This window comes from Colobus angolensis, unplaced genomic scaffold (genome assembly GCF_000951035.1).
Source record: "Colobus angolensis palliatus isolate OR3802 unplaced genomic scaffold, Cang.pa_1.0 Scaffold431, whole genome shotgun sequence".
Taxonomy (NCBI): domain Eukaryota; kingdom Metazoa; phylum Chordata; class Mammalia; order Primates; family Cercopithecidae; genus Colobus; species Colobus angolensis.
In genome coordinates, this window is record NW_012117722.1 from 2,807,735 (window position 1) to 2,823,588 (window position 15,854).

Sequence of the window (15,854 nt, forward strand, 5' to 3'; positions counted from 1 at the left end):
GAACATGGAATATTTTTTCATTTTTTGGTGTCTTCTTCATTCATCAGTATTTTATAGTTTTCATTGCAGTGATTTTTCACTTTTTCGGTTAAGTTAATTCCTAGTTATTTAATTTTATTTGGGGCTATTGTAAATGGACTTACTTTTTAAAATTTGTTTTTCAGGTTGTTCACTGTTGGCATATAGAAATGCTACTGATTTTTGTATGTTGATTTTTGTATCCTGCAGCTTTACTGAATTTGCTTGTCAGTTATAATAGTTTTTTGGTGGAGTCTTTAAGTTTTTCCAAATATAAAATTATATCATTACAAACAAAGATAGTTTGACTTTTTCCTTTCCAGTTTTATTGCCCTTTCTTTCTTTGTCATGTCTGATTGCTCCAGCGAGGACTTTCATGTTGAATAACAGTGTTGAAAGTGAGCATCCTTGTCTTGCTCCAGAACTAAGAAGAAAGGCTTTCAGTTTTTCACCATTCAGTATGATACTATCTGTGGGCCTGACATATATAGCTTTTATTACATTAAGGTATATTCCTTCTGTACTCAGTTTTTTGAGAGTTTTTATCATGAAAGGATGTTGAACATTATCAAATGCTTTTTCAGCATCAATTGAAATGATCATGTGGTTTTCATCCTTCATTCTGTTGATATGATGTATTACAATGATTGATTTGTATTTGTTGAACCATCCCTTCCATCCCATGGATAAATCCCACTTGGTCATAACCAATGATCTTTCTAATGTTGAATTTGGTTTGCTAATATATGATAAGGGTTTTTGTATGAATATTCATGAGAGATATTTGCCTGTAGTTTTTTTTTTTTTCCCCCAGGTGTCTTTGGTTTTGGTATCAGAGTCTTGTAGAATGCAACTAGAACTATTCCCTCCTCCTTCATATTTTGGGGCAGTTTGAGTAGAACTGGTATTAGTTCTTCATTAAATGTTTGATAGAATTTGGCTGTAGATCAGCAGTAGGTCCTGGTCTTTCCTTTACTGGGAGGCTTTTTATTACAGCTTTGATCTTGTTACTCGTTACTTATTACTGGTGTGTTCAGGATTTGAATTTCTTCGTGGTTCAAGTTTGGTAGGTTGTATGTGTCTAGGAATTTATCCATTTCTTTCATATTTTCCAATTTATTGGCATATAATTAGTTGTTCATAGTAGCCACTAATGATCCTTTGAATTTCTGTAGTATCAGTTATAATGTTTCCATTTTCATCTTTTATTTTATTTATTTGGGTCTCCTTTCTCTTTTTTCTTAGTCTGGCTAAAGATTTGTCAATTTTTTCTTTTTGAAAAACCAACTTTTTGTTTAATCTATCTTTTTTTTTTTTTTTTTTTTGAGACAGAGTCTCACTCTGTCACCCAGGCTGGAGTGCAGTGGCGTGGTCTCGGCTCATTGCAACCTCTGCCTCCTGGGTTCACACCATTCTCCTGCCTCAGTCTTCCGAGTACCTGGGACTACAGGCGCCCGCCACCATGCCTGGCTAATTTTTTGTGTTTTTAGTAGAGACAGAGTTTCACCATGTTAAGCCAGGATGATCTCCACCTCCTGACTTCATGATCCACCCACCTTGGCCTCCCAAAGTGCTGAGATTACAGGTGTGAGCTACCGCGCCCAGCCTCATCTATCTTTTTTATTGTTTTATTCCAAATTCATTTATTTCTGCTCTGATCCTTATTTCTTTCCTTCTCCTAATTTTGGGTGTGGTTTTTTCTTTATTTTTCATTTCTTTAAAATGCATCGTTACAGTATTTGTTTGAAGTTTTTCTTCTTTTTTGATTTAGGCATTTAGAGCTGTAATTTTCCCTCTTTACTGCTACTTTTGCTATATCCTGTAGGTTTTTGGTATTTTGTGTTTCCATTATCATTTGTTTCAAGAACTCTTTCAATTTATTTTTTAATTTCTTCATCGACCCACTGGTCATTTAGGAGCATATTGTTTAATTTCCATGTGTTTGTATAGTTCTCTAAATTCCTTTTGTTACTAATTTGTAGCTTTGTTCCATTGTGGTCAGAGAAGATGCTTGATATTATTTCAATTTTTGTGAATATGTTAAGACTTGTTTTATAACCTAACATATGGTTTATCCTTGAGAATGATCCATGTGCTGAGGAAAAGAATATGTGTTCCACAGACACTGGATGAAATGTTCTTTAAATATCTATTAGGTCTATTTGTTTTGTAGTGCAGGTTAAGTCTGATGTTTCTTTGCTGATTTTCTGTCTGAGAGAGCTGTCCAGTACTGAAATTGGGGTGTTGAAGTCTCCATTGTTAATGTATTGGGGTCTCTCTCTCTAACTCTAATAATATTTGCTTTATATATCTAGGTGCTCCAGTGTTGGGTGCATTTATAATTGTTATATCCTCTTGCTGAATTGACCCCCTTATCACTATATAATGACCTTCTTTGTCTTTTCATACAGTTTTTGTCTTGAAATCTATTTTCCCAAATATAAACATAGTTACTTTTGTTCTTTTTTTGTTTCCATTGGCATGGAATATCTTTTTCCATTCTGGTCTGTGTTTGTCTTTATAGGTGAAATGTATTTCTTGTAGACAACAGATCAGTGGGTCTTGGATTTCTTATCCATTCAATCAGTCTGTGTCTTTTGATTGGAGAGTTTAGTCCATTTACATTCAGTGTTGTTACTGATAAGTAATAACTTCTGCCATTTTGTTATTTATATTCTGGTTATTTTATAATCCTCTCTTCTTTCTTTCTTTCTTTCTTTCTTATCTTCCTTTTAGTGAAGGTGATTTTGTCTGGTGGTATGCTTTCATGTCTTGCCTTTATGTTTTTAAGTATTCATTGTATGTTTTTTAATTTGAGGTTACCACAAGGCTTGCATATGCTATTTTATAACCCATTATTTTAAACTGATGACAACTTGTCACTGACTGCATATACAAACAAACACACAAAAGAAAACGAATAGAAGCACTACACTTTAACTTTATCGTCCTGCTTTTAAACTTTTTGTTGTTTCTCTTTACGTCTCATTGTACTGCCTGTGTCTTGAAAAGTTCTTTTTTTTTTTTTGATTGGTTCCTCATTTAGTTTTCTACTTAAGACAAGACTGATTTACACACCACCATTGTAGTGTTATACTATTCTTTGTTTTTCTGTGTGCTTACTATTCCAGTGAATTTTGTACCTTCACGTGATTTCTTCTTGCTCTTAACATCCTTTTGTTTCAGATTGAAGAACTCCCTTTAGCCATTTCTTGTAGGGCAGGTCTGGTGTTAACGAAGCCTCTTAGCTTTTGTTTCTCTGGGAAGATCTTTATCCTTCATACTTGAAGGATATTTTTACTGGATGTACTATTCTAGGGTAAACTTTTTCTATCTTCAGCACTTATGTTATGCTGTTCTCTCCTGACCTGTAAGGTTTCTACTGAGATGCTGTCTGGGAGCCAGGAATTGGAGTAAAAACTTTAGCAGTTTACCTGCTAATCTGTGGCTAAGCTGACACTCACACCACCACAATACAAAGTCCTACTTGCTCTTCCCTCCCCTTTCCACAGGCAGAGGAGTCTCTGTGGAGACTCTGTTCCATGGGGGTCCACCAGGCCACCGCCGGTGTTCACTTAAAGCCCAAGGGCTCTTCTGACAGCTTGTGGTGAATGCTGCCAGGCCTGAGACTCAGCCTGCAGGCAGTGGGCTCCCCTCTGGACAGGGCATGTACAAAAGTGCTGTCCTCTAAGAACCTAGACCTTGACTTGGGGACCCCAAGAGTCTGCTTGTTGCTCTGCCTTACTGTGGCTGAGGTGCAAGACAAAGTCCCCCTTACTTTTCTCAGACAGAAGGAGTCTTTTACCATAGCCACCATAGCTGGGGATGTGCTGGGTCACCCCTGAATCCAGCATGGCCCAGAGCCCAAGGCCCATAGTGTACTTGGTAGATAACATTCCTGGTTATTCAGGGACCAGGGGCTCTTTAGGCAGCAGGTAATCAATCCTGCCTGCCCTTTAAGGCAGCAGATTCCCTTTTGGCCCAAGGTGTGTCTAGAAATGTCATCTGTGAGCTAGGCCCTGGAATGGGGGCTTGATGACTCTGGCACAGTATCCTGCTGTGGCCATGCTGGTATCTAAGATACAAAACAAGGTTCTCTTCACTCTTCCCTCTCCTTAGGCCAAAGGAAAGAGTCACTTTTGTTGAGGTGAGCTACACCACATGGGGTTGGGAGAGGGATGGTGCAAGTACTCCCTTAGCTGGTGTCTTCCTGGGTCACATGCCACCCTAGTCCACTCTAAGCCCAGCCTAGCACTAGGAGTTGCATAGGAATTGTAGTCCTTGTTTCCTAGACTGTCTTTTGAGTTTACCTAGGACGACAGAGCATTTTGCCCACAGTGGCAAGGCTTGCTGAGAAACTCCAGTTCCAAGCACTGGGGTGAGTGATTCCCCTCTAGCTAGGGTTGGTGCAGATGTTCCTTCTATGCATGGGCAGTAACTGAGCCCAGCACGGCTGTATTGTCAACGGTGACAGGGCAGCACTGAATTCAATGTAAAGTCCCCCCAGTTACTGTGCTGTCCCTCCCGAAAGCGAAAAGATTCTCTTCCATGGTGCCTCATGGCTGCTGCTGGGGGATGGCAGAGGGGTGGCATTGATGATTCAAGACTGTCTCTCCTGACTTCCTCAATACCTCTTTTAGTGATATGAAGTTAAAACCAGGTACTGTGATTGCTTACCGGATTTTTGCTTCTTGTGACAGGACTTTTCTGTGTGTAGATATTAAAATGTGGTTTTCAGTGAGGATGATGAATGGTATAGGCTTCTGTTCTACCATCTTGTTTCATCTCTCCTTGGAGCATTTCAGATTTTGGATTTTCAGATTACGGATGCTCAATAATGCAGATATACTAAAAGTCAAAAAAATTCTAAAATCCAAAACGCTTCTAGTCCCAGCCATTTAAGATAAGGAATACTTAAAGTGTACTCTATCCAAAATGTATTTTCTTTTAATGGTAACAGAATCTTCTTCCACCCCTTCCTATTTTAGGATTAAAGGGAAATAATGAGAATACTAACTTATGTTTTAATAATATTTAAAGTGCAAGGTTTTTTATGTGTTTCTCCTTTGGAAATACAAGGATTTGCATATTGGGTAATAATTTCAGCTAGATAAATATCGAAATACAACATACTATAGAGTTGATGTTATATGATAGAACTAGTTGATTTTGGGATATTTTTTATTCATGTTTTTTGTTCTCCCTTAATTTAAAAAAAAAGCTGATTTGTTAGAATTTATGCTTTGCTATTTGAATTGTGGTTTAAGCAATGTTTAATCATTGCATAAAGGAGACTCGATGAAGAATGTTAGAATATTGAACTAATTAAAATTAACACTGAAGGTATCTTAAGTCATTCTTGGAGTTGACAGCTAGGTAGCAGAGAACATGAGTAAACACATTCAGGATCACCCAGGATATTTTGGTGTTTGGGGTCATGCTTAAAAAGTGGCATTTATCATTTCTGCCCATATTCATTGTCCTGAACTCAATGTCATGGCCCACCTAACTACAGGGGACACTGGGTAAAGTGTGCCAGAAGGGAAATGAAAAACATTTAAGTACATAATGTAGTATCCATTTCAGAGTTTGTTGCTGCAACCAGGAGGTTATAGTTGTTAGTGTTTCTGCTAAGGGTGTACGGTCAGTAATGATTCTGAATAATGGTTACGTAGCAGATGCCATTAAGTATTATTAATGGCTATATTAAAAAGCTGTCATTTGGTACTGGAATATGGAATTGGGTAGTACATATAATAACGTTTATTCTTAACACTGATTAATAATTTAAAATTACTTGGAAAATATTTAAAATACTTAGCAAAAAGATTGGTTATAAATATTTAGAACTTTCGGCCGGGCGCGGTGGCTCAAGCCTGTAATCCCAGCACTTTGGGAGGCCGAGACGGGTGGATCACGAGGTCAGGAGATCGAGATCATCCTGGCTAACACGGTGAAACCCCGTCTCTACTAAAAATACAAAAAAAAAATTAGCCGGGCGAGGTGGCCGGCGCCTGTGGTCCCAGGTACTCGGGAGGCTGAGGCAGGAGAATGGCGTAAACCCGGGAGGCGGAGCTTGCAGTGAGCTGAGATCCGGCCACTGCACTCCAGCCCAGGTGACAGAGCGAGACTCCGTCTCAAAAAAAAAAAAAAAAAAAAATATTTTTATAATGTAAATAATTGGTATGCTAATCAAATGACATGTATATATTAAAATACTTTACCAAAGGTTTACTACATATACTTGGAGAAAATTGTTCTTTTTTATAGAAAATCATTTTTTAAATTTTTTTACTAATTTATATTATTTTAACCTTCGATTAGTCTGAAGTTGTAATTATTACTTTGATGTAAAGAATTGTACAGTAAATTTACAGTAAATTTGCAACTTAACCTTTGAGGAATTGTATTATAAATTTGACTCTGTTTAAATGTAATGTGAAATAAATGGGAGAATTATGAGACAATATAGTGTTCACTCCCGTATACTATGTTTTTCAGTGACTGTACTCTTTCACAACTGCTGACTTTTATGACTTTAAAAGACATTTTTAACCTACAATTGTGTATAATATGTTTGAAACATTATTTCTAAAACATTTCAATTTTTTTTCTTTTAGGCCTATGGCATGTCTGCGTTACCTTTAAATCTGATAAAAGGCACTAGAAGCGCTGCTTATGAACGTTTAGAAAACACTGAAGACATTGAAGAAGTAGAACAACACATTCAAATGATTAAATCAAAAGTGAGTTGGTGTTTTGGTGTAATTGAGAAGCATAAAACTACTTTGTCTTAGAGCTACTCTGATATGACTTAGACATTGTCAACCCCATAACTTTTTACATTGTTTGAATTTTTTTCAGCATAGCTGATATGGTTTGGCTGTGTCCCCACTTAAATCTTATCTTGAATTATAGTTCCCATAATCCCCTGTGTTGTGGGAGGGGCCCAGTGGAGGTAATTTAGTCATGGAAGCGGTTACCCTCATACTGTTCTCATGATAGTGAGTTCTCACAAGATCTGATGGCTTTATAAGGAGCCTTTCCCCCTTTGGCACTTCTTCTTCCTGCCGCCATGTGAAGAAGGACATGTTTGCTTCCCCTTCTGCCATGATTGTAAGTTTCCTGAGGCCTCCCAGCCCTGCGGAACTGTGAGTCAGTCAAACCTCTTTCCTTTGTAAAGTACCCAGTCTTGAGTAGTTCTTTATAGCAGTATGAGAATGGACTAATACAGTATCCTTACAGAACCATGTCTATATTTCTAAAAATTTGTCCTATGTGTAAATGTAGGACACTAGCGATTTGAGAATTTCTATCATTGTTCTAACACTTAAAAAACAAAAGTTTTTCTTATGTATGATCAAGATCTTACTAGTTCTCAGGTATCATCATTTAATATATTATATTTTACTATAATATTTATGTTGAAGTTTTATTTACTAGTTGAATAAGCTAAAGATTACATGTAACCCCTTGCCAATTAAATGTGCTTTTAAAAATACAGTAAAAAGTTTTTCTTCCTCTGTCATCTTCAAGTAACAGATAAATCTTATTCAAAGATCATGGGAAAAAAATGGCAGGTCCTCTAAATTATTCTCCTAAGCTAATATGATTCTGATAAATAAACCAGATAATGACAGCACACAAAAAAGAAAACCATATACTGGCTTTCTTATGAAAGTAGAAGCAAATATTTTAATACAAATAAAATGTAAGTGGCCAGGTATGTACTTTGGCTTACACCTGTAGTACCGGATTGCTTGAGCTTAGGATTTTGGTACCAGCCTGGGCAAAACCCCATCTCTACAAAAAAATACAAAAACTTAACTAGGTGTCGTGGCATGCCTCCCAACTACTTGGGAGACTGAGTTGGGACGTTCACTTGAGCCTGGGAAGTTGCGGCTGCAGTGATCCATGATCGTGCCACTGCACTTCAGCCTGGATGATGGAGAAAGACCCTTTAAAAAAAAAAAAAAAACAGCAATTCAAAACCTATGCTATAGTAAGAGAATATTTCATAATCATCAGATTAGGTTTATCTCAGAAATGCAAGCATGATACATCAGAAAATACATTAAAGTAGTTTAACATATTGAGATTAAATGTGAAATATAAATATCTTAGTAGATGTTAGAGTATTTTCTAAAAGTTAATTTGTAGTTACATTTTTTAAAAGAGTCTTTTCAAAATAAAGATAAGAAAATATGGAAAGGAAGCCTCTAATGAGCACAATACTTAATAGTGTAAGAATAGAAACATTCCCGTTAACATCAAATATAGGAGTAATGTTAGTATTCTTGTTACTTTTAGCATATTTCTGGCAATCTGAGTCAGATAAGAAATAATTTAGAATTTACATATAAGCTTGGAGAGGAGGGGGGAAAAAGGAAAATAACTTTTTTTATTGGCAAATATCATCTACCATGATAATCTAAAATAACTGACAAACTAGTAGAACTAATAAGAGTTTATCATGGTGCCTAGATGTAAACATAACCATTATTAATTAGTTGGAAGATGTAATAGAAAATAATCCCATTCACAATAGCTACAAACTGTAAAATAATAATAAAAGTCAAGAACAACTCAATATATTTTTTTAAAATTCTTTGGACCTCTTTTAAATTTTTATCTGTGTCAAATTTTTATCAGAATTTGGGGATTAGACTGTGAGTATGTAAAATATACAACTTTTTAAAGAATATTGAATGGCATGACATGTGCCTGTACATATACATACACACCTTTTAATAATTAAAGTTTAACAGTTTACCTCTAGGAAATTATCCTACTGAATTGTTTGTACCTAAGTATATAAGGATGTTTATGGCACATTGTTAATGGCCCTCAACAAAAATTAAAAAAGGAAATAATCTACATGTTCAAAAGAAGTTGTTTGTTAAATCTAGATACCATCTTGTAATGTGCAGTAATGATAAGGAATGAGATATATTTATAAATCTGTATATAGCTTGAAGAATATGTCATGTAAAATCAGACTATCTCAGTTCAAAATCTAGCTCTACTGATTGTGCACATAACATCTGTAGGCCTTTTTTTCTGATTTAGTGAATGAATATAATACTATTATCTGCCTCAAAGAGTTATTCAGAAGATGTACAAAAAATAAATATAAAAAGAGAAGACCAGTTTTATGCACAAGAAAGGTGCTCAAGACATTTCTCAAAAGAAGACATACATGTGGCCAAATAATCATACAAAAAAAGCTCAACATCACTGATCACTAGAGAAATGCAAATAAAAACCACACTTAATACATCTCACATCAGTCAGAATGGCTGTTATTAAAAAGTCCAAAAATAACAGATGCCAGCGGGATTGCTGAGAAAGGAGAACCCTTATACATTGTTGGTAGAAGTGCAGATTAGTTCAACCATTGTGGAAAGTAGTATGGCGATTCCTCAAAGAACTAAAAGTAGGACTACCATCTAACCCCAGCAATCCCATTAGTGGGTATATACCCAGAGGAATATAAAGCATTCTGCGATAAAGACGCATGCATGCAAATGTTCATTGCAGCACTATTCACAATAGCAAAGACATGGAATCAACCTAAATGCCCATCAATGGTAGACCACATAAAGAAAATGTGGTACATATATACCATGGAATAGTATGCAGTCATTAAAAAAAAATGAGATCATGTCCCTTGCAGGAACATGGAGAGAGCTGGAGGCCATTATCCTTAGCAAACTAACACATGAACAGAAAATCTAGTACTGCATGTTCTCACAAGTGGAAGCTAAATGATGAGAACACGGACACAAAGAGGGTAACAGTGCACACTAGGGCCTACTGGAGGGCAGAGGGTGGAAGGAGGGAGAAGATCAGAAAAAATAACTAATGGCTACTAGACTTAATACCTGGGTGATGAAATAATGTGTACAACAAACCCCCATGGCACACATTTACCTGTGTAACAAACCTGCACATCCTGCACATGTACCTCTGAACTTAAAAGTTAAAAAAAGGTTTTCAAGAAATGTTAGCTATTATGTATAACAAGAAATCATAAATACTTTTGTATATGTGTACTTTGTGTGTGTGTGTGTGTGTGTGTAAACAGAAAATTTGCCGAAGGATATTTAACAGCTTAACAGTAAAAAATGTATAGGAAAGGGGAATGGTAATATGGTAATTGGAGACAGTGAGACTGTGTGAAGGGAAGCTTTCATGTTTTACTTTTTTTCTTAACCAGAGGTTTGTTATACCCTTTAACTACATTTTAACCTGTATAACTACATTTTTTCTTTCAAATGAGATAGATGTTCACTGCTGAGTTTACATCTTAGTATTTGTTTCTCTGATCAAAATTATATTTGTTTAGTCAATTGGCAATGCAGAATGGAAATTCATCCCTCGTTCCACTGAAGCATTCACCAAGTAGGCAGATAACTTGGGTTTGTTTCAAGTGGATCCTTAAATCAGTTTACTAATTTTTTTTTTTCTAAAATAGTGAATACCAGCACTGAGACAAAATTACTTCATTTTTAGTATCCTTTTGATACGGTAATGGGAATTTGGGGGAAAATTGTTATGGTTAAGATAAAAAGTGCAAAATCCTTCTCATACACACTTGAAGTATTGTTACCTGGATATATCCTCCAGAAGGGAATGTTCATTTTATTCCTCTGATCTCAGAAAATCCCTCTTAGTTTTCGTTGTCTGGGATCCAGTGATAATACCCAATGTACTTAGAGGAATGAAATATAGTCTGTAGTATGTAATGTGTGGTGTCTGGACTAGTAGCATCTGTATCTCCTGGAAATTTGGTAGAAATTCAAATTCTAGGCCCCACCCAAGACCTACCAAATCATATCCTTTGGGGATAGGGCCTAGAAATCTGTATTTAACAAACTTTCCAAGTGATTCTTATGCATCAAGTTTGACAAGCAATAAGATAAGGCGTGGAAGAGGATGATTGGTTCCAGAAGGTCATAGTGATGCCGATATGTAAAGAGATTGTTGTAACTATGTAAATCTCTTTATTAAATGTTACCTAGGTATTCTCTGCATTATATTTATGATTTCAAATTGAGGTTGCACTAGGATATATGGGAGAGCAATATGTTGTGTATCTGCTAGGAACCTATTTAAACCTTAATAGGAATATTAAAGACATTCTAATACCTAATGTATCTGCATTTTAAAAATATAATCCTATACAAATATTTTTATTGTTCCTGCCGATAAAAACAATTTTATATTTTACTTTTTCTGTATTTAGTAGTTGTTTTATTTTTTGTACCCAATTGAAGACAGGAGCAGGAGAGTTCAGTGGGAAAGTGTATCTATGAGATATGATGAGAAAAGATGGTTTCTTTTCATGAAACCATCATGGTTACAGAAAATATCATGTAAAAATAGATGGAAATTATCTGTCAGATAGGTTGGCCAAAGAAAGTTTGACTCATTTGCCAAAGTACTTGGAAAACAAGGAAGTATCAGTTGTTAGCAATTGTTACAAAAACCTCTCCATGCCTTCTGTACTTGTGTTGCTTCATTCTGCTAGCATTTGAATTGGGCTGAGAGGCATCAGTTCAGGTAACATAACCACTTGACTAAAGAGAGGGAAGGGGCAGCGCCAAATCTATGAAAATAAGTGATATAGTGAGTTTGGAGAGGAGGGAGAATCATTAAACAAAGTACATAGTCGTTAACACTTCTTATCAAATACACTTTTTGTGGAATGTTTTTACAAATGGTTATCTCTCTCCACATAACTACCGTGTATTGGAATCAAGAGGAAGGTAGGCATAAATGTACACACATCCACATTTTTATGCTGACCTTGGTTATCCTATGTTTATTGCAGTTGTATGGTTTTTTTAGTTTGTAAATTTGCCTAAACAGTGTCCATCCTGAAAAAGTTTTGTCGCCTGATCTGCTAAATCTGCGGGGTACTTTATTAAGATGTTAATGGTAAAACTTTTGTTTTGTTCCGTCATTTGCAGAGCAAAGATGGTCGACCTTTGCCAGCAAGGGATAAACGCGCCTTAAAACAGTTTGAAGAAAGGTTACGAACACTTAAGAAGAGAGAGAGGCATTTAGAATTCATTGAAAACAGCTGGTGGACAAAATTTTGTGGCGCTCTGCGTCCCCTGAAGGTAAATTAAATTTTTCAAAATTATACTGTCACTGTTCTCTCAAGTTTATGTAGTATCTCTTGGAGAGATTGAGCTCTCCTTTTGAAACATTACAGCATGGTACTTAAAATGGATTTGGGAGTTTAATCTGGTTTTAAATCACAGCTCTCTTTGGTAGTTTGGGCAAGGTGCATAACCTTTCTGAGCAATGTATTACAATTGTTGAGAAATAAAAATAAAAACATAGGTAAGTATTGCAATATGCCGCTAGCATATTCTTCAAGTTTATACTTTCCTGTAAGTAGATCTGTGACTCATGTTAGAGCTTAGAAGCCTATGCTTTCTCCTAGTAGATTTACAGTTTCAGGTCTTATGTTTAAGTGTTTTGTCTATGTTGATTTGGTTTTTGTGTGTGGTTTAAAATGAGGGCCCAGTTTCATTCTGTTGGCATGGAGTTCATGTTTTCCAGCACTATGTTGGATTGACTATCCTTTCCTTAGTATGTATTCATGGTACCTTTGTCAAAAATAAATTGACTAAGTTGATGGATTTATTTCTAGGCTCTCTATTCTTCTCTACTGGTGTACATTTTTGTTTTCATGCCTTACCATACTGGTGTTTCCTCCCACTTTTATGGAGATCCAATTGTTTCTTTTAACACTGTACATAATTAATGAATGCAGTTTGGTGAGTTTAGACATACATATTCATTTATGTTGCTATCACCACATTCTGGGTAATGGGCATATACATCACCTCCAAAACTTTCTGTATTTTCCTTTGTTGCTGTTGTTGATTTGTTAACATTTAAAGTGAGGTCCATTCTTTCTAAAATTTTTATATGTACTACATATTATTGTTGACTATAGGCCCTCTCTTTCATGGCAGACTTACTCATCTTGTGTAACTGCATCTTTATATCCCTTAGATGACAACTTTTCTTATCTTTTTTCTGCATTCCCTGGTAGCTACTATTCTAATTTCTATATCTATACTTTTTCCTATTTTAGGTGTCTCACATAAGAATTGTGTGGTGTCTTTCTATGTCTGACTTATTTCATTTAGCATAGTGTCTTTCAGGCTCATCCATGTTATCACAAATGAGAGGATTCCCTTATTTTTTACAAGACTGAATAATATTCCAATTTTGTATATGTGACATTTTCTTTATGAATTTATCTATTTGTATGGGTTGTGAAAACTGTGAGAAACAAAATGACTTTCTTTAATCTAAAAAAAAGGAACACAGGAACTCTGACTTACAGTAATAGAATTTTTCTCATTGTTAGATTATGTTTCTGAAAGTATGTAAAAAGACATTATTTGACATGGAAAATTATTATTTTCTCTTTTTGGAAACCATTGTTTGCCAGCTTTGGATTCTTGGGACTGTAGTACTTAAACCTAGCTACATAGAATGAATTAAGATCATTTTAATATGGCTCAGACTAAAAAGTAACAAAAACTGCTGGCCACAGACTTCTAAATATGCTCATTCTATATTTGGAAGCATTTCAAACACCAGACCTTTGTATACAATAGCATACAAGTTGTAATTCAGAAATTCAGTGAGTGCACTAACTTGGAGTTAGGCAAAATGAAGCTAGAAAGTGGGTTTGAGCTAAATTTTAAAAGAAGTGATTCAACATAGATAGAGGGGAACAACACACACTGGGGCCTTTCAGAGGGTGGAGGGTGGGAGGAAGGAGAGGATCAGGAAAAATAACTAATGGGTTCCTTGCTTAGTACCTGGGTGATGAAATAACCTGTACAACAACCCCCATGACACAAGTTTACCTATGTAACAAACCTGCGCTTGTACCTGTGAACTTAAATGTTAAAAAAAGAAAAAGAAATGATTCAAAGAACCATTCAAAGATGAGTCAGTCAGGTTCAATTCGGATGCTGCTTTCTCCACCTTTTATAATTAGAAAGAAATGCACTAACTGCTCACCCTAAAAAGACCCTGGTTTGAAAGAGATTTTTAAAAATAGACCATAATCAGTTAGTTTTTCTATATAATCACTTTTTAAATCTTCTGTTAGAATAAATTTTTAAAACTTTACCCCAGTTTTTTTTTTCCCCAAGGTGATTTGTCTTCATAGCACTGCAAGTATGATAAAACCCTCTCCAGCTTTATTTTAATCCTAAATTGTTTTTTAGGTTTTTATAAATATTTATAATCTGGTCTCTAACATCAGCTGCCTTCTTTTAAATTGCTGTGTTCCATTTCACCAAACATATGTTTAGAAGGATTTTCAAATCAACTTTACTAAGTGTACAGATTAGTTTTGTCGAATATAGATAGATAGGACATCCACATCACCTGAAAAATCTACCTCGTGACCTCTCTTGCTCCCCTGAGCTCAGACTTTAGGTAACTGTTGATGTCCTTTCTATCATTAGAGGTCAGTTTTATGTGTTCTGGAATTTTAAATAAGTGGAATCATAAACTGTACAATCTTTTGTCTGGTGGCTTTTTTGGCATGGCACGGTTTTTGAGATTTGCTCATGTTATTATTTAATACTTTTTTTTTGCCCAGTGGTTTATTCAGTTGTATTGTTCAACAGTATTACAGTGTGTGTCTGTATCACAGTTTGTTTATTCACTCACCCCTGTTGGTGGAAATTTGGGTTGTTTCTGGTTTGAGACTATAATGAATAATACTAATATGAATATTTTTGTACAAACCTTTGTGTAGTTGTGCTTTCATTCATTTCTTTTGGATAAATACTTGAGTAGAATTTCTGGATCTAATGTTTAATATGTTTAACTTTATAAGAAACTGCTAAAGTGTTTTCCAAAAGGGTTACAACCATTTTGCATTCCCATAGCAATAAGAGATTGCCCATTGTTTCACATTCTTTTCAACTCTTATGTAGTGTCTGTAGACTTATTCTTATGAATGTGCAGTAGCATCTCACATTTTTGCTTTGCATTTCATTAGTGATTAAATGATATTTAGCATCTTTCTGTATGCTTATTGGCTATTTTCTATAAAATGTGTGTTTCAGTCTTTTGGCCATTTTATAAATTAGTTTTTTCTGTTATGAGTGAGATACAAACATTCGTTGTATAGTCTGGATCTAGCACTTTGTCACATTGATGTCTTGTATCGTCTCCTAGTTCGTGGCAAGTTTTCTTTATGTTTTTGGTTTCTTAACACTGTAATTCAGCTGTTTCTTAAATTTTGATGAATTCCAATTTATATGCCTATTTTTGGTTCATATTTTTATGTCCTCAGAAATGTTTGTCTATCTTAAGGTAGATTTACATCTTATGCTTGGGATCGTGGCCCCTTTGAAGTTACTTTTGTGCTATGGTATGACTTAAGAGTTAAGGTTCATTTTATTTTCTATGTGGATATCCAACTGTTCCAGAATAATTTTTTGTCAAGACTATCCTTTGCTCATTGACTTTCCTTGGAAGTTTTGTCAAATAAATTGATTGTAGTATAAGTGTGGGTCTGTTTCTGGAATCGCTATTCTACTCCATTGATCTATATGTCTTTATGCTAATACTTGATTACTAGAACTTTATAATCTGCCATAAAGTTAGGTAATATAAATTCTTCCGTTTTATTTCCCTTTTTAAAAATTGTTTTGGCTTTACCAAATCCTTTGCATTTTCATATCAATTTAAGAATCAATTTATAATTCCACAAAACATCCACTAGGCCATCTGTTGGGATTACTTTCACTATTATAGGTAAATTTGGGGGAGAACTG

The 15,854-nt window shown here is 35.3% G+C and overlaps 1 protein-coding gene across 1 annotated transcript in view; it reads left to right on the forward strand.

Moving 5' to 3' along the window:
* The window catches only part of LMBRD1 (LMBR1 domain containing 1), a 132,659-nt gene that overhangs the window by 75,024 nt on the left and 41,781 nt on the right, over positions 1-15,854 (forward strand). Inside the window, exons 8-9 of the mRNA XM_011957046.1 lie at positions 6,639-6,764; positions 11,994-12,146. Coding sequence (XP_011812436.1) covers positions 6,639-6,764; positions 11,994-12,146 — 279 coding nt within the window. The remainder of the gene's footprint in view (positions 1-6,638; positions 6,765-11,993; positions 12,147-15,854) is intronic.